This window comes from Arvicola amphibius, chromosome 11 (genome assembly GCF_903992535.2).
Source record: "Arvicola amphibius chromosome 11, mArvAmp1.2, whole genome shotgun sequence".
NCBI classification, from domain to species: domain Eukaryota; kingdom Metazoa; phylum Chordata; class Mammalia; order Rodentia; family Cricetidae; genus Arvicola; species Arvicola amphibius.
This window is the reverse complement of record NC_052057.2, coordinates 34,653,550-34,676,037: the sequence shown is the minus strand read 5'-3', so window position 1 is coordinate 34,676,037 and position 22,488 is coordinate 34,653,550. Positions and strand designations below refer to the sequence as shown.

At 40.7% G+C, this 22,488-nt stretch overlaps 2 protein-coding genes across 6 annotated transcripts in view; one reads left to right on the top strand and one right to left on the bottom strand.

The window, feature by feature from the left end:
• The window catches only part of Abhd18 (abhydrolase domain containing 18), a 39,993-nt gene that overhangs the window by 4,731 nt on the left and 12,774 nt on the right, over positions 1–22,488 (top strand). The window contains exons 1-6 of one of the 5 annotated variants that reach the window (XM_038347791.1): positions 5,831–5,873; positions 6,931–7,015; positions 7,221–7,272; positions 13,339–13,439; positions 19,791–19,869; positions 19,950–20,034. In XM_038347791.1, the coding sequence (XP_038203719.1) occupies positions 13,390–13,439; positions 19,791–19,869; positions 19,950–20,034 (214 nt within the window). In that variant the 5' untranslated portion in view covers positions 5,831–5,873; positions 6,931–7,015; positions 7,221–7,272; positions 13,339–13,389. Of the gene's footprint in view, positions 1–5,765; positions 5,874–6,930; positions 7,016–7,220; positions 7,273–13,338; positions 13,440–19,790; positions 19,870–19,949; positions 20,035–21,643; positions 21,753–22,488 lie in introns of those variants that run through there. The other 4 variants (XM_038347789.1, XM_042055981.1, XM_038347793.2 and 1 more) reach the window with 4 other exon arrangements.
• On the bottom strand, positions 3,424–3,945 carry LOC119826456 (FUN14 domain-containing protein 2-like). The gene has a single exon (XM_038347795.1). It carries the CDS (start codon positions 3,874–3,876, stop codon positions 3,424–3,426), a length of 453 nt encoding a protein of 150 aa, XP_038203723.1. The 5' UTR covers positions 3,877–3,945.

Sequence of the window (22,488 nt, the reverse complement as noted above, 5' to 3'; positions counted from 1 at the left end):
TGTGAGTTCCATGCGAGCCTGGTCTACAGCGTGAGTTCCAGGACAGGCACCAAAGCTACACAGAGAAACCCTGTCTCAAAATACAAAACAAAACAAAAAGAATTGTGTTTCCTTAAATTGTACCTCCATACCACCACATTTATCCAAAGAGCTGACCTCATCGGGAGTATGTAACATATGTAACATTGTATTTGTGTGTATGTGTGTGAGAGAGAGAGAGACAGAGACAGAGAGAGAGAGAGAGAGAGAGAGAGAGAGAGAGAGAGAGAGAGAGAACATGCTGTGGTAAGCAGGTAGATGCCAGAGGACAACTTGCAGAAGTCAGTTCTCTCCTTCCACCCATGTGGGTCCTAGAGAATCAAAGAGGTATCAGGAAGTACTTTTAGCTACTGAGCTTTCTCAGCAGCTCTTGATTTTTGTTAACTGGGTAAAGAATACACTGGCTATTCTGTTTTCAGTGTAATTCACCTCTAACAGTCACAATCCATTTAGTGCAAACCCCCAAATTAAAGGTGTAGGTTCACAGAGGCCACTGCCCTAGATGCCAGTCTCACTTCAGGGGTATCCAGGCCATCATAAAGATACCTTCTGACTTGACTTTAAGAAAAGTTTTCTTAAGTTTCTTGTGGATCAATAATTTGCTAGGATGACTGACAGAACTCTGAAAAAACCCTATACAGCGATTATTTTTTTAAATTATAAAGTACTTATAATAAAGGATAGATACAACACAAAAACAGCCAAAAATGTTGAGATGTGGTCTCTACAAATGGAGTCAGGGAGTATCTCCATTCATACATCACCATATCTGTCCAACAGAGTTCCACCAAAGCCAGTGTGTAGAGTCTGTATTGGGGTTATATTACTCAGACATGATAAACTATGTGACCCAGTGATAGAACATAACGTGCAGTTCCCATCCTCCAAACTGGCCTGAAGTTCAACCTTCTAATTATGTGGATTATCTCTCTGGTGGCCTGAAACTTTTTGCCACTATGCTCACTATGAGCCACCTCAGTAGCAAGAACCCTGGGAGGAACTGGGTCTTATAGAGTCCTAGGTTTGTCCATGCTTCACATACACCAGCAGCCTCTCAGATACTTTTGTTTTAAAGATGAGGTCTTATTGGTAGCCCAGGTTGGCCTTAAACTTAGGATCATCTTGCTTCAACCTACAAGTGCTAGGGTTATAGACAGCTGTCACTACATCTTGCTAAATAATGGGTTTTTTTGGTTGGTTGGTTGGTTGATGATGTTGGGAATGGCATTATGTATGCCAGAAAAGCACCGTACTAAGACGCATCTCCACTTTATTAGATAACATGGACATTTATTCTTAAAATAATTTATCTCCCATCTGTATACTTAAATGATTTTAATAATTGTTTTATATTAGAATATATATTTACTTATATTATTTTAGTATTTGTTTTAAAGTAGAGTCCGTATATAATGCAGATAAATTACCTTTAAGAAGTAATCTTCAGCCAAGCGATGAAAGTGCACGCCTTTAATCCCAGTACTTGGAGACAAAGGCAGGGCAACCTGATCTACAAAGCAAGTTCAGGACAGGACTGTTACACAGAGAAGCTCTATCTGGGTGGGGAGGGTCAATTTTCCAGCTGCATGTGGCAGTACATGCATGTGGTTCCTGCACTTGTGAGTGGACGTAGGTGGATCAGGAGTTCAAGGTCATCCTTGGCTACAAGATGATTTGATGTCAGCCTGAATTATATGACATCCTGTTTCAAAAAGAAAACCATAAAACCAATTTTTATTTACCATTTGTTTAATGACTTCTAAGTTACTAAAAAAAAAACGAAAGAAAACAAAGTACTAATTGACATTTTCCTTTGGAGGGGTTCTTTTTTAAGTAAGAGTTTTAAGTGAATGGAAGAATATAAACATGATTTAAACTATAAAGACCCAATTGGCTTATAATCAAGTGGTTGTTGCTCAGGTCTATGGAGTTTGTGGTTTTAGTAGGGTCCCCCGCCCCCATTGGTAGAATATGAAGATCTAATCCTGGTATTAAAGGTGGAAACCCAGACATACTCAAAGGCAGAGAAGTAACCATTTCTTCTTCCCACGTAGCTTACAGTTTCCAAGGTGGTCCTTAAGATCATTGTTTTCCGTTGCTCACAGTGTTGAGTTTGGGCAGAACCCATGATTTTTACCTTCTGACCAACAGGCAATGGAAACACTGATTGCACTCACACACTTGCCCTTTCTGCAGAGCTGTTGGACCCCTAGGGCCCTCTCTCTCTCCACCTGGTCGTGAAGAAAAGAAGTCAGTGCTGTTTCTGATTTGTATGGCGAGAGCAAAGTCCGTGTGAGATGAACTGTGTGGATAGCCTCCCAGAGCTGAGCTGGTCCTCTGGTTGACAAAGGACAAAATGTGAATCAATCCTATAGTTGCAAACATAGAAATTGTACCCCAGACCTAAGCCCGAAAGCAGATTCTTCTTCTTGAAGCGTCTAGATGAAAATTTCACCCAGTTGACGTTTGATTGAAGTAGTCGAGGCCCTGAAGTAGAGAGCCCAGCTAGATGGGTTATTGCAAACTAGTCCTGGGGGAAAAGGCAAATAAGAAGATTGAGAAGAGGCAAAGTAGACTCGGAGATGCATTCTTCAGTTCTTTCTTAAGGTCTTGGGGAAGCTGTTCCCGGTGACTTGGACCTGTAATCCCACCTCCACAGGAAGCTGAGACATAAGAATGTCAAGTTCCAGGCCAGTGAGAGCAATTTCTCAAAATGAAAAATACCCAAAAGCCTGGGAATATATAGCTCAGTGGTAGCCCTTGGCCTAGTATGAGTAGTAGGAGCAAGGCCCTATGCCCACCCTACTGTACCTCCCAAAAAGAAAAGAAACAGGTCTTAGTGAAGCTTTCAGGTATTTAGATCATGGCCCTTTTTGAAGAGTGTCACACTTCTGAGTTCCAAACTAAGATAACTATAATTATAGTTTACTGGAGTAGTTGTCCAGAGGAAAAGACAGCATCAATTTACTTGTAAAGTTTTGTAAGGAGACTGTCCCCCTAAAGTGGCTGACTAGCGGGTGGTACTCCCACAACTGTCCCTGCTTTACTTTCTTCCCATGCTCAAAGTCAGATATGTTCAGTTCCTTTCCATATAGTGCTCTTCCAGCTCGACTGTTAGGGACAGATCTTAAATTTGGTTTGGGGCAGATTTTACACACGGGAGAAGGACCATTCCTGTTGACCTCCAGATGGAGTGCCCGCTGCCCTGGTGCTTGTCAAGCCCATGGGAGGACCTGTGATAACTTGCATGGGCAGATGCCCATGGAAGCCGTTCAGATTTACAACAGGAAGGAGGGCAGGCATGAAGAGGAAGTGGAAAGCCTCTGGATTTTTCTACGATGGTGTATAGAGGCTGCTGAACCGTGGAAGTGGAGTGATACCCCTTTAGGATGCCATACCGAGCAGAAAGCCTCCAAAAAATCCTCCGGTTACTAAAACATTCTGCTTTATGAACAACACCACCTCCTCAGCTTTACTCTTGACCTCGTGTGGTATTTGGGCGCTCTTCCGAATCTTCAGTTGTTCCTTGGCCTTTTTCATGTCATTCTCTACGCGCTTCCAGTCAACTTTAATGTGGCCAGTATGGTTTGCGAGCTCAAGGAGAATAACGCCCCCTCCCACCGCTGTGGCAGCTAGCTTTCCAACTTTCTGGAATATGAAGCCAGTGCACCAGCCAGTGATGCCGCCAATCAGTAGCTGGGTTGCCACACTGTGCTTCTCGCCTGAAGACCGTGTCTCCTTCCCGAAAAATTTGCGCCACCAAGGCTGGTTTTTGGCAACTTGTGTAAGATCCAATGCCTCATAAGCATCAAAGTGCCCTTGACTAGTCGTGGCCATCTCTGTGAGCTGCGAGTTGCGAGAGGACAGCCGCAGAGGGTCAGTAGGGCAGGAGATAGAGCGCTTTGCGGTTACGGTGGTGGTGGTGGTCATTGTCATGGCCTGCTGACCTTCCGCACGTGGGCAGATGTATCCATTCCCACGGCTGCAGCGAAAGAGGGCAGGTGGAGCATGCGCCTCAGCTTTTCTTCAGGCGGAGCTACGTCACAAAGCCACCTTGGCCTTTATCAAACTGGGTGTCCTAAAGATCAGAAAAGGCTAAAACTCACTCGGTTGTCTATATTCATTAGCATGGAAAAGTAAAGTATATTATAAATACTAGTTGGACAATTTGGTGGGGTTTACAAAAAAAAATGGATTTCAATTGAATACTCAAGCTAAAACGAGATTTGCTACAAAGTACAACCACGCTCAACTACATAGTGAGTTGAAGACTAGCCTGTGCTACTTGTGACCCCTCACCTAAGGAAAAAAAACACGATAAACTAAATTTGTAATTTTTTAAAAAAACAAAATATAGGTAAATGTTGATTATTTGTTTCAAAATTTTAAACAATATATATTAATTGATGGAAATGTAAATTTTAATTTTCACTTAAATTTCAATCTGAACCAGGTTTGCCCATAAATCAGAACTGTAGCTTTCTTATAATAGCAGTGATTGAAGGTTTCAAGCTGTTGAGCAAGCACTCTGTCTTAGTTACATCTCAAGCCCAGAGCTACACTTTTTAACTGGAGAACGTTCATGTAGATATTCAAATTTTCTTCGAAATGTTTGAGAAATAGGCCAGGCAGTGGTGTCATACATCTTTTATCCCATTATTTGGAGGCAGAGGCAAGCAGATCTCTTGAGTTCAAGGCCAGCCTGGTCTACAGATTTCCAAGATGGCCAGGGCTATACAAAGGAACCCTGTCTCCTGTAGGTGGGGGGCACACGCACACAAACACACAGACACACACACACACACAGACACACACAGAAATTTGAGGAATAAATAGTGTCCAATTAGAAGCACTAGTTATTGTTGTTTGTTCACTGTTACAGAGAGTCAGTGTGTAGCCAGGCGGTGGTGGCACCAGCCTTTAAACCCAGCATTTGAGCCGGGCGGTGGTGGCGCACGCCTTTAATCCCAGCACTCGGGAGGCAGAGGCAGGCGGATCTCTGTGAGTTCGAGACCAGCCTGGTCTACAGGAGCTAGTTCCAGGACAGGCTCCAAAGTCGCAGAGAAACCCTGTCTCGAAAAACCAAAAATAAATAAATAAATAAATAAACCCAGCATTTGGGAGACAGAGGCAGGTGCCTCTCTGTGAGTTCGAGACCAGGCTGGTCTACAAGAGCTAGTTCCAGGACAGGCCTAAAGCCACAGAGAAACCCTGTCTCCAAACCCCCCCCCCCCCAAAAAAAAGAGTCAGTGTGGTGAACCTGCTAAATCTTGGACATTATGCCTGAAGCAAAACTTGACCCTCTTCTCCACTAGGTATATGGCCTAGGATAAATAACTGTTTTCTCTGTGCCTCAGGTTCCTCTGTATAACTCAGATAACCCTTTTCCATGTGTCCATGGAAGCCTGGCTGATACTACAGTACTCTGTAGCATTCCTTACTCTGATTTCCATTACAGCAGATACTTACATCAGTACTCGTGCTCCAGATGGGAGCACCTGCCCTACAAGGATTCTTCCTTTAGAGATGCTTTGGCCGCTGCATTTCTCTGCTTTGAATTCCAGGTTGTTTTCTAAATCTCCTATTGTATTTTTGCAGGGACAAATTCAAGGATTTTCTCTTCAGTCTTTGATTTTACTTGGTGTTCACATGAGTGGTTAGAAAGTTGTTCTGCTGCCTTAGTAATAGTAAAAGTATTTTGAAATTATTTTAAATTTTACTTCTAGATGCTGTCTGGCACTCATGGGTGTAAGCAAGTTAGATATTCTATACCGGAGACTTCTCCTCACAAAACTCTTCATCAGAGGATGGGGAAGACCAGAAGATCTCAAGAGGTGTGTGTGTGTGTATGTGTGTGTGTGTGGGGGGGGTGTGCCTGTGTGTCTGTGTATGTCTGTGTCTGTGTGTAGTTCGTTTCATGAATGCTTGCCTATCTTTTTTGTGTGTTTGAGTTCTTGCCTACACACGTGTGTGTACCATGTATGTGTCTTGTTCTTTTCGGGGTCAGAAGAGATCATCAGGTCCTCTGGAAATGGAGTTGAGAATGATTGTAAGTCACCACATGGGTGCTGGGAACGAAACCTGAGCCTTCTACAAGAGCAACAAGTGCTCTTAATTACTGAACTATCTCTCCAGTCCATAAATGGTTATTTTGAATATATTGTTTTGATACACAGTTAAATTTTTATTTCAGTTGTAAAACATTTTAGCTTTTGCCGGGCGGTGGTGGTGCACACCTTTAATCTCAGCACTTAGGAGGCAGAGGCTGGTGGATCTCTGTGAGTTCGAGGCCAGCCTGGTCTACAAGAGCTACTTCCAGCACAGGCTCCAAATCCACAGAGAAACCCTGTCTCGAAAAAAAAAAAATTAGCTTCAAGTCTAGATTGGCTTATTGGGGAAATTAAATATTGATTTTATAAAAAGTTTTCCTTTCATCCTGTTATTTCTGTACATTTTAGCTTAGATCATCATACCTTGGGTGCAAATTAGTTTCTTAGCGTCAGTAACTACCAGCTAGGCTCGTTGAAGTTTTGTGTGGTTTTCAGGCATTGACTTTCTAGGATAACCTACATTTTCATGATTATGACACTGGAATATGCTGGCGCTCATGGAAAAACCTAAGAAAAATTATTTCAAGATTGGCCTCTTTGATTTTGAATTTTACAAGTATTCATTGCTTATGATCGATTTTCTTTCTCTTATTTTTTAAGTTTTCAAGTTTCAAAAAGAGAGAAGAAAGGGTACCCTCTTCTATCAGTGATAAAAGTTGTAGTGAACATTGCCTCTTAATTGATTTTGCTAATTTTAATCACTATTCATCAGTCATAACAGTACGTATAACAGTTAACATAAAAGGTGTTTTAAAAATACAAACTTTTTGCCTCCTAATAGACTCTTTGAATTCAGAAAGATGATTGGAAATCGAGAAAGGTGCCAGAATCTGGTTTCAAGCGACTATCCGGTGCACATTGATAAGGTATGCCAGAACAGACTGTGCTGAAATCCTGTAGCAGTCACCAAGACAGTGCCTTGGAGTGTTTATGCATATTTAAAGAATGTTGTTTTACCTCAGCGACGTTTTAATAATTTTACTCATAAATAATGGAGAACATATGTGTAGCATTTGCCTGAATACTCAGTATTTAGGCTGCATTTTTCTGAGTTTCATTTTGTATCCTTAGGCTCCTGAGGGTTCAATTATTCAACATTAAAGAAGAATATTAAAGAAGACTAGTAAGTATTAAAAGAAAGCGATCTACTTGAGAATCAGCACATTAGGCATTATTTGCAAAAGTAGCTATTAGAAAGTGTCAGGGAGCAACAATAGAATACATGACTCAGAGAATGCTAGAAAGAAAATGCTCTGAACTTGGAGAGGGAGAGAATATTTTTTAAATTGTTTTGTTTTATAAACAATCAGCTGTTTTTCTATACAGTCTAAATGTGTGTGATTGAGTACTTTGAGATATTGTAGAAGGGAAATAGATGGGTGAGTTTCCCAACCTATCCCTGATCTTTGGCTGAAGTAAGTATTCTTGCATCTTTTATATATTGGATATATTTAGATTTCCTTCATCAGAAGATTTCCCCTGTTAAAAAAGAGAAACTTGTAAATGGAAACCTTCTCTACACCATAGATGTTACATGTAAACTATATTTTAAATTTGTCTTTGTTATTCAAATTTTGGTGAATATTTCCATTTTTCTCTTTTTTTTTCTTTAAAAAGTATAGGCTCAAAAAAAATTTAGGCTCTTGGGCAGACTGTGGTAACCCACACCTCTAATCCCAGCACTCTGGAGGTAGAGGCAGGAGGATCTCAGTGAGTTTGAGGCCAGCCTGGTCTATAGAGCGAGTTCCATGACAGCCAAGGCTACACAGAGAAAACCTGTCTTGGGAGGGGAAAAAAAGGATAGGCTTTTAGCCTGGTGTGGTAGCTTTTAGGAGTCAGAGGCTGGAGGATCTCTGTGAATTCCAGGGCAGTTAAGGCTACACAGAGAGACCCTATCCCTCCGTCCCTCAAAAATATATTAGTAAACTTTTATAAAAGGAGCTGAGGAGATGGCTTAATGGGTAAAATCCTCATTACATACTCATGAGAACCTGAGTTCCGATCCCCAGTACCCACCTAAAAGCCAGACATGGAAAACCAAAGACAGAGGAATCTTGGGGACTGCTGGTCAGCTGGTCTAATAGAAACTGCAAGCTCCAGCTCAGTGAGAGACTTCATTGCCAAAAGCAGAGCAGCCTGAAGTGGGGCATGTGCCTTTAATCCCAGCACTAAGATGACAGAGGCGGGCAGATCTCGGTGAGTTCAAAGCCAGCCTGTCTATATGAGTTCTAGGACAACTAGGGCCACCTCAAAAAGCAAAATATAGAAAACAAGTAAGTAGAGAGCAATAAAGGAAGACATCCTATGATGACTTCTGGTCACCCCCCACACATGGGTAAGCATGCCCACAAACTTACATGCTCAAAGGTACATACACACAGTAAAGAAATATATGCACAAGTTAACGTACCAAGAGTATATAGGCTTTTTACATAAACAGAGTGTGCCAAGTAAAAATCAAGTCTCTGTTTATCTTTGCTAGTCTCCACCTCCGATACTGTTTCTGTGCTCCCAGAGAGGACAGATAATCTTTTTTTTAATTTATTAAACCTACTTCCCATAACTGAAATACCCCCCCCCCAGACAGAGTTGATCACAGCCTCTGAACTTTTCAATGTGTGTACTTTTTTTAAAAAAAGATTTATTTATTAATTATGTATATAGTGTTTTGTTTTACCTGCATGTATGCTGCAAGCCAGAAGAGGGCGCCAGATCTCATTACAGATGGCTGTGAGCTACCACCATGTGGTTTCTGAGAATTGAATTTAGGACCTCTGGAAGAACAGTCAGTGCTCTTAACCTCTGAGCCATCTCTCTTGAGGATAGATAATCTTAACAATTTGAGTTAAGACACATCCCACCCTCAGTGTTTAAAATTTAAATTATAATGATGTGTCATAAAGTCTACCTTTTTAACGTATACAGCGGAATGTTTAGATTTGTTTCCTAAATATATAACCATTAGCTATCAGTCACTTTTTTTTTTACTATTTTATTCCATGATACTATTGACCCCAAAGACACGCTAACACTCTGGCTAGCGTTTCCCACTAATTCTTCCCCCACGTGCTGGCTGTTAGTAATTTGTTACTAATTTGCTTTTTGTATCTATGAAGTCTCATACTTAGGACCTTTCTTATAAATGGAATTATGCAATATGTGGGCTTTGGTTCTTAGAAAATATTTTTAATTTATTTTTCTTATTTATTGTGTTGTGTACATGGTGTATGTGGGGAAGCACCCATGCTATCTCACACATGTAGCTTAGTAGATTAGAGGATTACATCTACCCACTGAGCCATCTCTCTTGCCCCTCTTAGTATGTTTATAAAACTCGTCCATGTCGTACCATGTATTCTTTTCTGTGGCTGTATAATTTCTTATCTGCTCATGAATTCATAGACATCTGGGTTGTTTCTACTATTAGTGAGCTGGTATGAATAATGCTGGTGTGAACAGTCAAGTACAAATGTCGTGTGAACATTCTACACAAAGTAGTTCTGTTTACTGTCCGTGTGAGCCAGCACTGTACAGGAGTCCCGTGTGACCAGATGCTCACCAATGCTCAGCATTGTACTTCTCCCAGCATCCTAATATAAATATCTCTGTACTTGTGTCTCCCTACTACGAATGGTGTTGAACTTCTTACTATATTGGGCCAATTGTTAGGTCTTTTCAAATCCTTTGCTCGTTTTTTAGAAAGGTGAAGGTGTGTGTATGTGTGTGTGTGTGTCTGTGTCTGTGTGTGTGACTGTGTGTGTGTGTGTGTGTGTGTGTCTGTGTGTGTGTGTCTGACTGGAGAGGCAGGAAGGTTTTGAATCCTCTGTACCTGGAGTTAGAGTTGTGGCCAGCTGGCACGGGTGTTGGGGACTGAACTCTGGTCCTCTGCTAGAACAAGCGCTTTTCACTGCTGAGCTGTCTGCCTGTCCCCTTTGCTCGTTTTCATGGTTTATCTGCTGAGCTGTGTCTTGCCCTGTGTTTTCTGACTTTGCGTCTATCTTAAGGTGTCTGTTCCTTTGCAGCCAGCCTCACACTGCCTGCTGACTTACCCCCTTTCACGTGAGCTGTCACTGTCCTCTGTGTTAGTTGGTGAGAGGGGAGTTTCTGATGCCTCTTCTATCAACTTAGTTTTCTAAGATATATGCGAAAATGGGTTTTGTGGTGATTTTGAGACAGGATCTCACTGTGTAACCCTGACTAGCCTATGTAGACCAGGCTTACCTTGAACTCATGGAAATCTGCCCGCCAAAGGTGTGCACCATCACACCTAGCCAGGAAGTCTTAAGCTATAGAAAACAACATAAAAATCAAATAAAGGGTATTGCTCCCTTTGAAGCCCTCCTACTCCTGATAGTTCTTTCTCATCTTTTCTTTTTCTCTTTTAAGATTTTTTTTTAATGTATACAGTGTTCTGTCTGCGTGTATTCCTGCAGGCCAGAAGAGGGCACCAGATCTCATTACAGATGGTTGTGAGCCACCATGTGGTTGCCTGGAATTGAACTCAGGACCTTTGGAAGAGCAGGCAGTGCTCTTAACTGCTGAGCCATCTCTCCAGCTCTTCTCATTTTTTCTTACTAAACCTATGTTCATGCTTAAAAAGGGAGGGAGGAATTCTTGGATTATAATTTAGTACTTTTACAGATTTATTTTTCCTTAAGCATTTTTTTACTGCAGCGCAGCTCCAATTAAACATTGTAGAATTTGGAGAGCTGAGGATATAAATCTGTGGATAGAGAGGGTTTTTGCCTAGCTTGCACAGGCCTGGGGGGTTGGATACCCAGCACTGTATAAAACCTGTTGTGGTGGCACACACCTGTAATTCTAGCACTCAGCAAATGGAGGCATAGGATCAGAAACTGAAAGATGCCCTTGGCTCTCCAGTGAGTTCAAGGCAAATCTGAGTTACACACACAGATGATATGTAGTTTATAAAGTTAAAGCTGTCTCTGTTTGGGAAAAGACGGTAGAAGCCAAGCAGGAATACCCTGAAAAGGAAGAATGACAAAGAGATTAATGTAATCATATATATATGTAATTCACATATATATATATATAAATGAGTATTGTAAACCTGCACTTACTGACATAGTAGTTTGTTAGTTTGTTTGTTTGTATTTTGAGAGAGGGTTTTTCTGTTTATCTTTGGAGCCTGTTCTAGAACTTGCTCTGTAGACCAGGCTGACCTCAAACTCCAGAGATATCTCTGCCTCTGCCTCCAGAGTGCTGGGATTAATGATATGCACCACCACTGCCTGACTCTTATATAATATTTTACTGATGCAAAAATATAGGCTTGATTAGAATCTGATAAGCAAACCTTTGTAACACAGTGTGTGGTAAAATACTGTTTTAACCTTTTTAAAAACTTTTTGGATTGTTAAATAGGTATTTGTTCAGCTGTCTACATTTTGTGCTTCGTTTTTTTTTTTGTTTGTATGGTTTTTTTGAGGTAGGGTATTTTGGGATTTTTGTTGTTGTTGTTGTTTTTGAGACAGGAGTGTACTGAAACTCACTCTGTAGGCCAGTCTGGCCTCGAAGTCACAGAGATCTGCCTGAGTGCTGGGATTTAAAGGTGTGCTTCATGAACACCCAGCTTGTTTGTGGTTTTTTTTTTTTTTTTTTTTTTTTTTTTTTTTTTTTTTTTGGTTTTTCGAGACAGGGTTTCTCTGTGGCTTTGGAGCCTGTCCTGGAACTAGCTCTTGTAGACCAGGCTGGTCTCGAACTCACAGAGATCCGCCTGCCTCTGCCTCCCGAGTGCTGGGATTAAAGGCGTGCGCCACCACCGCCCGGCTTGGTTTTTTTAATGGTAGGGAAGAAGAATGTAGTTAGTTCATTGGTAGAGTGTCTGCTGTGTGGAAGAGAACCCTCTTTCTAATGTTAATTCGCAGACACAATGCTGGATTTGAAGAACTGAAGACACTAACGCGGATGGGTTTTTTTTGTTTGTTCATTTGTTTTGTTACTGTTGTTTTTAGTGTTTTTTATGTGATAATTTCCTGCTACTTTAATTTGACCTTTGACCTGAAATAGGGGTTTTTATTTATTTATTTATTTTAAAGAATAACTTCTTGAGAAGGAAGCGTACATAGTGAATGTTAGCCAAATTGCCTTTTTGGTGTGAACTTTTGGAGACATGGTCTTGCTAGTAATCCAAGCTAGCTTTGAACTTGTGAGGCTCCTGGCTCAGCTTCAAACCATAGTGATTTTAAGCCTGTGTTACCATGGCTGCCCGTAAAATGCTATTATTACAGATAGAAATCCCCTTTTCTCCTTACACAATGCACCAGCAGGTAGTATGACATCAGACCACTCTGAATACTTGATATCAGCTTAGACTGCAACAATTATTGCTGCTTCTAAGTTGTACTTTTGATTGCTTTTATATTGTTGAATGGTTTTGTTTTTGTGGTACCTAGAGTTGAACCCAGGATCTCCCTGCTAGCCTTGTGCTCCTATACTAAGCCTTACTCCTAGTCCTGTTGAATGGTACTGAATTTCTTTAGCTTGTATTTTATTTTGAGACATTGCCTGCCAGTGTGTGAATTAAATTTGTTTCCCAACTAGACTCTAGAGTAGAAAGAAAACAAATATGTGTAAATAGAGGCTGTCTTTAAAAAGGCATGAATGATGACTAATTCCCTGTTAGGTAAATATAAATGGAGGAGTTTGAAAGAAAAGAATGAAATATTGCAGAAGATATCAGTTATATGATATTCTTTAAATAAATATGAAACTATAAGTAGTGTTGAATAAAAATATGTTTTTTGGTGGGAAAAAGCAGTGGGCTAGTAGGAAACATAGTAAGCACTGAAAAAGGGTTTGGTGCTAAGGATATAGCTCAGTTCTTGTTGGTAAAAATGAGACTCAAAGGGGCTGAGGAGATGGCTCAGTGGTTAGGACCATTGACTGATCTTCTAGAGGACCTGGGTTCAGTTCCCAGTACCCACATGACAGCTCACAACTGTCTGTAACTCTAAGATCTGACAATCTCACATAGATATACATGCAGTCAAAACATCAATGCATGTAAAATAAAAATAAATAAATTATAAAAAATGAGGCTTAAGTACAAGAACTGAGAGAGAGAATGTTAGTTTTTAGTTGAATAGATTTTTTTATCATCAAAAATTCCATGACAGACTGATACCTTAGTCTACTTTGCATACACCTTGGCTTTCTTTTCTTTTAGGTTGAAGAACAGTCAGATTGTAAGATCCTAGATGGACACTTTGTTTCTCCCATGGCCCACTATGTGCCTGGTATCATGCCAATTGAGTCTGTTATTGCAAGGTAAGCATCTGTTCAGCAAGGGAGATTAGTGAGTTCATTCCAGCAGCGTGTCCAAAGGTGCTGAGTCCACGTAAGTACCTCTGTGCTCACGGAGTGTGGACGATGCCCTAGATGTCCACATTGGGAGATTAATTACCCTCTCATGCATACTGCTTACATGGAATTAAGGTTGTACTGCATGAAGCTTAAGAAGTCAACACCATTTTCATAGAAATCCAGACATGCATATAGTCACATAGAAATATTTCCAAAGGATTTTAATCATGTGCCAGCTCTGCTCATTTCAGATTTTCACTTTGAGGGTAGTGACATAGCTTGGAGGGTAAAGTCACCTCACCAGTTCCCAGGACCCAAAAGGTAGAAGGAGAGAATCCCCACAAGTTGTCCTCTGATTTCCAGATGTGCGCCCATACACGTACACACACACACAATTAATAAAATTTCATTTTTAAATGCCTTTGATGATGTGGCTGTAGAGGTGGCTTAGCAGTTAAGAGCAATGGCTGTTCTTTCAGAAGAACTAGGTTCACTTCCTAACACCCACATCATGGCTCACAACCATATGTAACTCCTGCTCTGGAGGATCCAATGCTCTTTTCTGGCCTCTATAGGCATTGCATGAACGTAGTATGAGACATTAATGCAGGCCAAATACTCATACACATAAAGTGAATTTTTCTTTAATTTCTGTGATTCTGAGCTGGAGAGGTGGTTCAAAGGTTAAGAGCACTGGCTGCTCTTTCACAGAGCCCAGACTTAATTTCTAGCATCAACATGGCTACTGAAAACTAGGGGTAACTAACACTGAAGTAACTCCCAAATGATCTGTGCCCTCTGCTGGCCTTCCTAGTGCTGTATGCATTTGATGCTCAGACATAACATATATTCAGGTAAGTAAATGCTCATACATATAAAATAAAAATCTCAAGTCAGATGTGATGGCACATGCCTTTAATCCCAACACTCAGGAGACAGATCCAGTAGATCTCTTTGAGTTCTAGGTCATACATGTCTGCATAGTGAGTTCCAGTTCCAAAAAGGCTACCTAATGAGACCCTGTCTCAAAAAATAAGTAAATAAATAAATGAAATTAATTAATTAATTAAATCTCAAAAAATATTTTCTGTGATTGCTTATGCACTCTGAGGTTACTGGAATACATAAGCCACCCCTGGCTTTTATATGGTGCTGGACTCCAAACTCAGATCTTCCCCCTGGGGCATTTCCCAGTCTCCCCATGCTCTCCTCCTACCCTTTGTTTGTTTGAGACAGGGTCTCGGGCTGGAGAGATAGCAGTTAAGAGCACTGGCTGCTCTTCTGGAGGACCCAGGTTCATTTCCCAGCATCTGCATGGCAGCTCACAACTGTCTGTAACTCCAGTCCCAGGGATTGGCATACCTTGACACCAATGCACATAAAATAAATTTAAATTGATTATTAAGAAAGAGCGTGAAAGAGAGTTGCTATGTAACCCTGACTGTCCTGGAACTAATCAAGTAGACCAGACTGAACTCAAACTCACAGAGATCTATCTGCTTCTGCCTTTCAAGTGCTATAAGGGAATGTGCCACTACATCTGTAGATAGATAGATAGATAGATAGATAGATAGATAGATAGATAGATAGATAGATAGATAGATAGAATACATAATTATAATTAATATGTGTATTAATATATTATTGTCAATAGATTAATTTCTGCCTCTGATGGATGGAAAACACCTTTAATCCCAGGAGGCAGAGGCAGGTCAGTCTCTGTGAGTTCAAGGCCACCCTGCCTACATGGATAGCCCAGGCCAGCTGATCTACACAGTGAAACAAACTGTCTCAAAACAAACAGAAGATATTTTGCTTGCAGTAGCAGTGAGGAGGGATCATTCTGCAGTGGAACCATGCTTAAGCTATGTAGTTAAGTTTCAATACATTTATAACTCAGTAAATTAACCTATAAAAGGTGTAAACCTTTAATCCCAGCACTAGGGAGGCAGAGGCAGGCGGATCTCTGAGTTCATGGCCAGCCTGGTCTACAGAGCAAGTTCCAGGACAGCCAGGTCTACACAGTAAAACTCCTGTCTAAAAAAACCAAAACAACAACAACAAAAGCCAAACAAAGTGGGAACCAATATAACTTTAACTATTGTAGTTAATATTATTTCTTTACTCTAAAATATTATTATTGTAAATTTTATGCATTTTTATTTCATTTTATGTGTGGGGGTGTTTCGCTAATATGTGTGTCTGTGTCATGAGTTTTGCCTGGTACCCAGGGGGTGAAAAGGTGATGTGAGATACTGGGCCTGGAATTTTCTTTTTTTTTTTTTCTTTTTTTTTTTTTTTTTTTTTTGGTTTTTCGAGACAGGGTTTCCCTGTAGTTTCTAGAGCCTGTCCTGGAACTAGCTCTTGTAGACCAGGCTGGCCTCGAACTCAGAGATCCGTCTGCCTCTGCCTCCCGAGTGCTGGGATTAAAGGCGTGTGCCACCACCGCCCGGCTGGGCCTGGAATTTTTGATGGTTGTGTCTCACTTTGTGGATGCTTGGAATTGAGCTTGGGTTCTCTAGGGCTCTTAACTGCTGAACTGTCTTCCCAGACCTGGGTTTTTGGTTTTGGTTTCGTTTTTTTTCTTTTATTAACCTCAAAATAAAATGCAAGCAGTGTTGTATAGAGCAAAGAACAAGGACTTTGGCATTAAACAGTTTGAACTGAACCCTGGCTCCGCCACTTATTAATCCAGTGACCTTAGGGCCACATTGTTCTCTGAACATATATTATAAAATAGAGATGACAACACTTCATCTCTTGTGGTTGTTAGAAGAGTTAAGTGATAAAAGGGATGAAAATATTATTCAGTGCCTACGAAAAGCACTAAATAAACACACAGTTCTTTAGACTGTATATTAGCAATACATGGTAAAGGTATTGCTATTTCTGCATACTGTAATTATGCTCCTTGGATCTGTGTGCTGTTGTAACTTCTCAGCCTTCTCCAGAAAACTATATAGGTTAACATTACTGGAGGGAGGAAGGGGAGACTCAATTTGAGAAATAATATAATTTCAACATTATTAAGAGATAATTATTTTGATGAAAATAACAATAATAGGGAAACTACCGACTTTTAACAGTGTTATAGCAATTATTTTTTTATGTTTTTAAAGAGTGCTTGAGAAACAGTCAATATTTAGCCCAGGCTAGCCTCAAAACTGTCATGCTTCTTGCCTCCGGTTCCTAGGTACTGGTTGGCAGTGCATTAATCTTAAAGCATCATTTATTTTGATGAATAGAAATTCCCACTGATGTATACTGACATCTGGTTTCCTGTTCTTTACCCATCTGTTTTGGCAGGGTGTTTGTAACTTACATCATTGCATTAAGGTATAACAAAATGCAAATAAGAGAAAGTCAAAGTATTAATAATTCCAACACAAAGAGATCTTTGCTATTTTACATATATCATTTCTTTTTTTTTCTTTGCTATTCATATACAAAGCTGCTTATTTTCTTTTTAGCCTAACCAATCAGTGAATAGATAGTCTGTTATCATGTTAATAGCTGATTGGTATTCACTGCTATGGCACTACCATAATTTTCTAATTCTCCAAGGCACATAATTAAGTTGCATGTTTTGTCCATTTGAGCAACCTAATAGTAAACACCCTTTCATACATCTCTTACCTGACTATTTTCAGGGAATTTCTGGGGTTTTTGAGGGGGGTATATTTTATGTTTTGTTTTGTTTTGTTTTGTTTGAGACAAGGTCTCTCTATTATGTAGCCCTGACTGTCCTGGTACTCACTGTGTAGAACAGTGATCTTGAATCAGAGAGATCCACCTGCCTCTGCCTCATGAGTGCTGGAATTAAAGGCGCATACTACCATGCCTAGTACAAATTTCTGGGTTTGTAAGATTGTGTAGATTTTAAACTTTTATCATATTGTCATAAAAGTAGGAAAGTTATTTAGAGCCCATAAGAAGAAACTTGTGTCCTCTTGTTACTTAGTTCATTCCCTGTGATTCTGTCTCTTTGACTTTGTGCTTTTTTGATGGCTGATTAAAAAAAAAAAAAATCAGGCCTGACGGTGCTGGCACATACATTCAGTTGCAGCACTTGGGAGGCAGAGGCAGGCAGATCTCTGTGAGTTCAAGGCCAGCCTGATCTACAAAGCAAGTTCCAGGACAGGCAAAACTGTAAAACAGAGAAACCCTGTCTTGAAAAACAAAAGAAAAATCTGAGGAGCAAAGGGGGATGAGGGAAAGATGGGGAAACAAGAGGAGAGGAGGGAGGGGAACTGGGATTGATATCTAAAAAATAAATACATGAGGCAGAACTGGAGAGGTGACTCAAGGTTAAGAGCCCTGGCTGCTCTTCTAGAGGGAGAGCAGTTCTCAGCACACACAGCTCTAACTCCAGTTCCAGGGGACCCGACACCCATGGCAAAACACCAGTGCACATAAAATAAATTAAAATTTCTTAGAGAGAGAGAGAGAGAGAGAGAGAGAGAGAGAGAGAGAGAGAGAGAGAGAGAGAGAGAGAGAGAGAAAGAGCACTGACTTCTCTTCCAGTGAACTTGAGTTCAATTCCCAGAATGCGTATGGTGGCTCACAGCCATCTGTAACTCCAGTTCCAGGGGATCTGATGCCCTTTTCTGGCCTCCACAGACACCGCATGCATGTGGTCCTCAAACTAATCCAGATGCCTGAAATACAAATCTCAAAAGATTTCATGAGAAACATGAAAAGAAGGATCTCCAACATTCTTCTTTTTCCTTTCCTTACTGTTTTAAAATCGTGTTATATCTATCTGTAGTGATATCTCTAAATCAGTAGGCGTAATGTTAAGCATATATACATTTTGTTTGCTTCGTTTGATCTGTTAAGACAAGGATCTAAAGAAATTTTAGCCAACCTCAAATTCTTTGTAGATGGCTCAGCAGATAAGGGTTCTTGCGTTCTTGCAAAGGACTGGGTTTCAGTTCACAGCACCCCTATTTGGGGGCTCACAGTGGCTTATAGTTCCTGCTTCTGAGTATCTGATGCCTTCTGGCCTCCATGGGATCCCAACACACGTAATCTTAAAAACTACAATAACCATCTTTGTGCTGGGTGTGGTGGCACACACTTTTAATACCAGCGCTTGGAAGACATGCAGTTGCCTCTCTAAGTCCCAGGCAGGCAAGGGCTATATATTAAAATCCTGTCTAAAAACAAAACAAAACAAGAAAAGCCTCATTATGTACACCTTTAATCCCAGCAACCACACTAGTTAGCCTGAGAGGCCGGGTGGTGGTAGTACAGGCCTTTAATCCCAGCACTAGAGAGGAATATAAAATGGGAGGAGACAGGTCTCACACTCAGTCTCATTCTGAGGATTTGTGGAAGTAGGATCTCCATTTCAGTTAGAGGTAGTGGTAAGAGCCAGTGACTAGCTGCTTTGCTTTTTTGATCTTCAAATTGAACCCCAATATCCATCTCTGGGGTTTTATTACTCATGCTACATTATCTTACCTAGGATGGGGGGGTTGGTATATGGATCCACATGTGGGTGGTAGCCATAGGTTCACCTCCCATATTGTTGTGCAGGAATTATCCACCTTTTTTCTTAAAATGGGTCTCAAGGAACCTAGGGTTTACAAATTAGACAAGGCTAGCTGGACAGCAAGACTCAAGGATCTGCCTGTCTCTACTTCTCTAGTACTGGGGACACAAATGAATACCACACCTGGCTTGCTTGCTTGCTTATTTATTTGTTTGTTTGTTTGTTTATTTTAAGATGGTCTCATCTATGCCAGGCTCAGACTTGCTGTGTAGCTGAGGATTGCTTTGAACTTCTGATCCTCCTGCCTCTACTTCCTGAGTGTAGGATTGTAGGAATATGCTCTTGGGGCCAGTTTTATGTTTTGCTGGAGATTGGATCCAGACCTTTGCATATGAAGTGAGCTTTCCACCAACTGAGCCATCTCCCCAATCTTTACATTGGTGGAACTAACATATGCTTGCTTGCATCTCTTGTCTCTTACATGCATCAGGGCACACCTACACATGTACATATACATACAAAAATAAATAAGTAAATTTAATCCACTGGCCCATCCTATTAGAGAATTTAATTATAATACTTTTTAAATTGAAAGTTTAGAGCCAGGCATGATGAGTCACACCTGTAACCCCAGCAATTGGGATGCTCAGGTAGGAGGAGGACCACAAGGTTGAGGCCAGCTTGAGCTACATAGTAAGTTCCAGGCCAGCCTGAGCTATAATGGCAAGACCCTCTCCACAAATTAAGTAACTATATATGTATGTATAATTTGTAGCTAAAACTCATTAAGGAAGGCTTCATTTCTTTTTTTTTTATAGGTTCCAATTTATTGTGCCTAAGGAATGGAACAGCAGATACAGACCTGTGTGCATTCATCTGGCTGGAACAGGAGACCATGTAAGACTTCAACTCTAGAAAACCCTTAGGACTTCTCAGCACTTGCTATTGTGTTCTAAGTGTGCCATCTCTCTCCTTAGCATTACTGGAGGCGCAGGACTCTCATGGCTCGTCCTATGATTAAGGAGGCCCGAATGGCTTCATTGTTGCTAGAAAACCCTTATTATATCCTTTTGTTATATTTTAAAAGTTTCTTTATATCTTTATTTATATATTTATTCTTCAAAAGAATAATCAGTAGTACTTTTTTTAAGATTTTTTTTTAATTATTTTCTGAGACAGGGTTTCTTTGTAGTTTTAGAGCCTGTCCTGGAACTAGCTGTTGTAGACAAGGCTGGCCTCAAACTTGTAGAGATTCACCGGCCTCTGCCTCCCGAGTGCTGGATTAAAGGTGTGTGCCACCAACACCCAGCAAGATTTATTTATTTTATTTTATGTGTATGGGTGTTTGGCCTGCACATGTCTGTGTACCATATGTGTGCTCAGTGTTTGTGGAGACCAGAAGAGGGCGCCAGATCCCCTGGAACTGATACTACAGTTGTGAGCTGCCATGCGGTACTGAGAATTGAACCCAGTTACCCTAGGAGAACATCCAGTGCTCTCCACTGCTGAACCAGCCCTCCAGCCCCAGTGGTAACTAACTTTTCAAAACTAGTTAAATCCAGTATAAGGTCTGAAAATATTTAAAAATCAAGAATTATTTTACACCTTTTAAAAGGAAATGTAATAAAAAGTAGCAATCAGCAATTCAAGACCAGCCTGAGCTACAAAAAAAATCCTGGCCAAAAGAATATATATAAAAAATATAAAGGCCAGGTGTGGTGGTGATGGATGACGCCTTTGATCCCAGCACTTGGGAGGCAAAGGCAGGCAGATATCTGAGTTTGAGGCTAGCCTGGTCTACTTAGCAATTTCTAAGACAGCCAGAGCTACCTATCTCAAAATAAGTACAGAATGCATTATATATGGTGTCTCTTTCCTATCATCCCAGGTGCTCAGATGGTTGAGGCAGGAAGGTTGTGAGTTAGAGCCAGCTTAGGCTTCATAGTGAGACTAACATAATATTTTAATCCTATTTATAATAATGATAAATTGTACTTGTATTTCTTGAGGTTCTTTTTTTTTTCTCAAAATATTTATTTATTTTATTATGTATACAATATTCTGTCTGTGTGTATGCCTGCAGGCCAGAAGAGGGCACCAGACCTCATTACAGATGGCTGTGAGCCACCATGTGGTTGCTGGGAATTGAACTCGGGATCTTTGGAAGAGCAGTCAGCTCTCTTAACCTCTGAGCCATCTCTCCAGCCCCCTTTCTTGAGGTTCTTATGTTGGACTTAATAAGTCAAATGTTCGCTATTAAAGAAATGATCATTTCCAAATATGTTTTATAGTAAAGGTGAAGATCTAAAACAATACTTAATTTTCAAGATGACATTAGACTATTCATAGAAGAAAATAAACTGATACACAACATATCTAGTAATAAAAGAAATGTAAAGTTCAACAATTACAAGTGTTTCTGAAATGACAAACACAGTATTGGGAACGCTCCTGTGAAAGGGAAACTGAGTGCAAATGACTCCAGACAAAAGCAATTTTAATATCTGTATTAGGAGGCTTAAAACATCTCACATCTGCCTGGGGAGATCGCTCAGTCAGCCAAGTGCCTTCACACAAACACCAAGACCCTCATTCAGAGCCCCAGAACTCACATGAAGGAGCACGACTTTGGCACGCATCCCGAACCCCAGTACTGGAGCTCATCGGCCAAGGTGGACAGTGATTGATGAAGATGCCAGTGACAGCCGCCGGTCTCCACATGAACCAGCGTACACGTGCGCACACCCACACCCACAGAGCCAGCTCACTGCTGGGCAAAGGTGTGGCTGGGTGATAAGAGTGGCCTAACTTGTGAACTACTGGATTCAAGCCCTTCATGTACTACCAAGGGGAAAATAAGGAAAAAATAATCTCTCAGATCTTTTGACAGAGTTTTTTTTTTTTCAGTCTGACAAATTTATTTTAAGAACATAGTAAAAAACAAAACAAAGTTTCAAAACTACACACAGAAAATATGCTTATATAAGACAATAAAAATGAATGTGCCCTGAGAGAAACTGCTGAGTGACCTGGTTCCTAACACTGGAGTGCATGCAGATAGTTGTGCTGTTTATTGCTCTGCAGCTGTGCCCTCAGACCTGCCACTGCCACTTAACCTTTTCGGGTCTGTTTCCCACTTTTAGTGGGAATGATTTCTTAGGTTATACAGGATCCTTAGAATAGTATTGGGAAACAGTAAGCATTTGTTAAGTTTAAATAAAAGCTTACTGTGTGAAAGTAGGATGTAAAAGTGGGGCATTGGACCATGTTCTCTCGGTGACAGAACAAATGCACAGGTTCTGGGCACGTCCACGGTACCTAAAGCCGTCAGAAACAACCCAAACCACGTGCATCTGTAAAGTGGCTTTGAATACTTTTCTACATTCCCTGAATTTCTGAAATAAACATTTGTATAGATTGTATCAATAAACTGGGCAGTAGTGATACATGCCTTTAATCCCAGCACTCGGGAGGCAAAGCCAGGAGGACTTCTGTGTTTGAGGCCAGTCTGGTCTA

Excerpts from the sequence above, each read along its gene's own strand:
- LOC119826456 (XM_038347795.1), bottom strand. The coding sequence starts at position 3,876 with ATGGCCACGACTAGTCAAGGGCACTTTGATGCTTATGAGGCATTGGAT.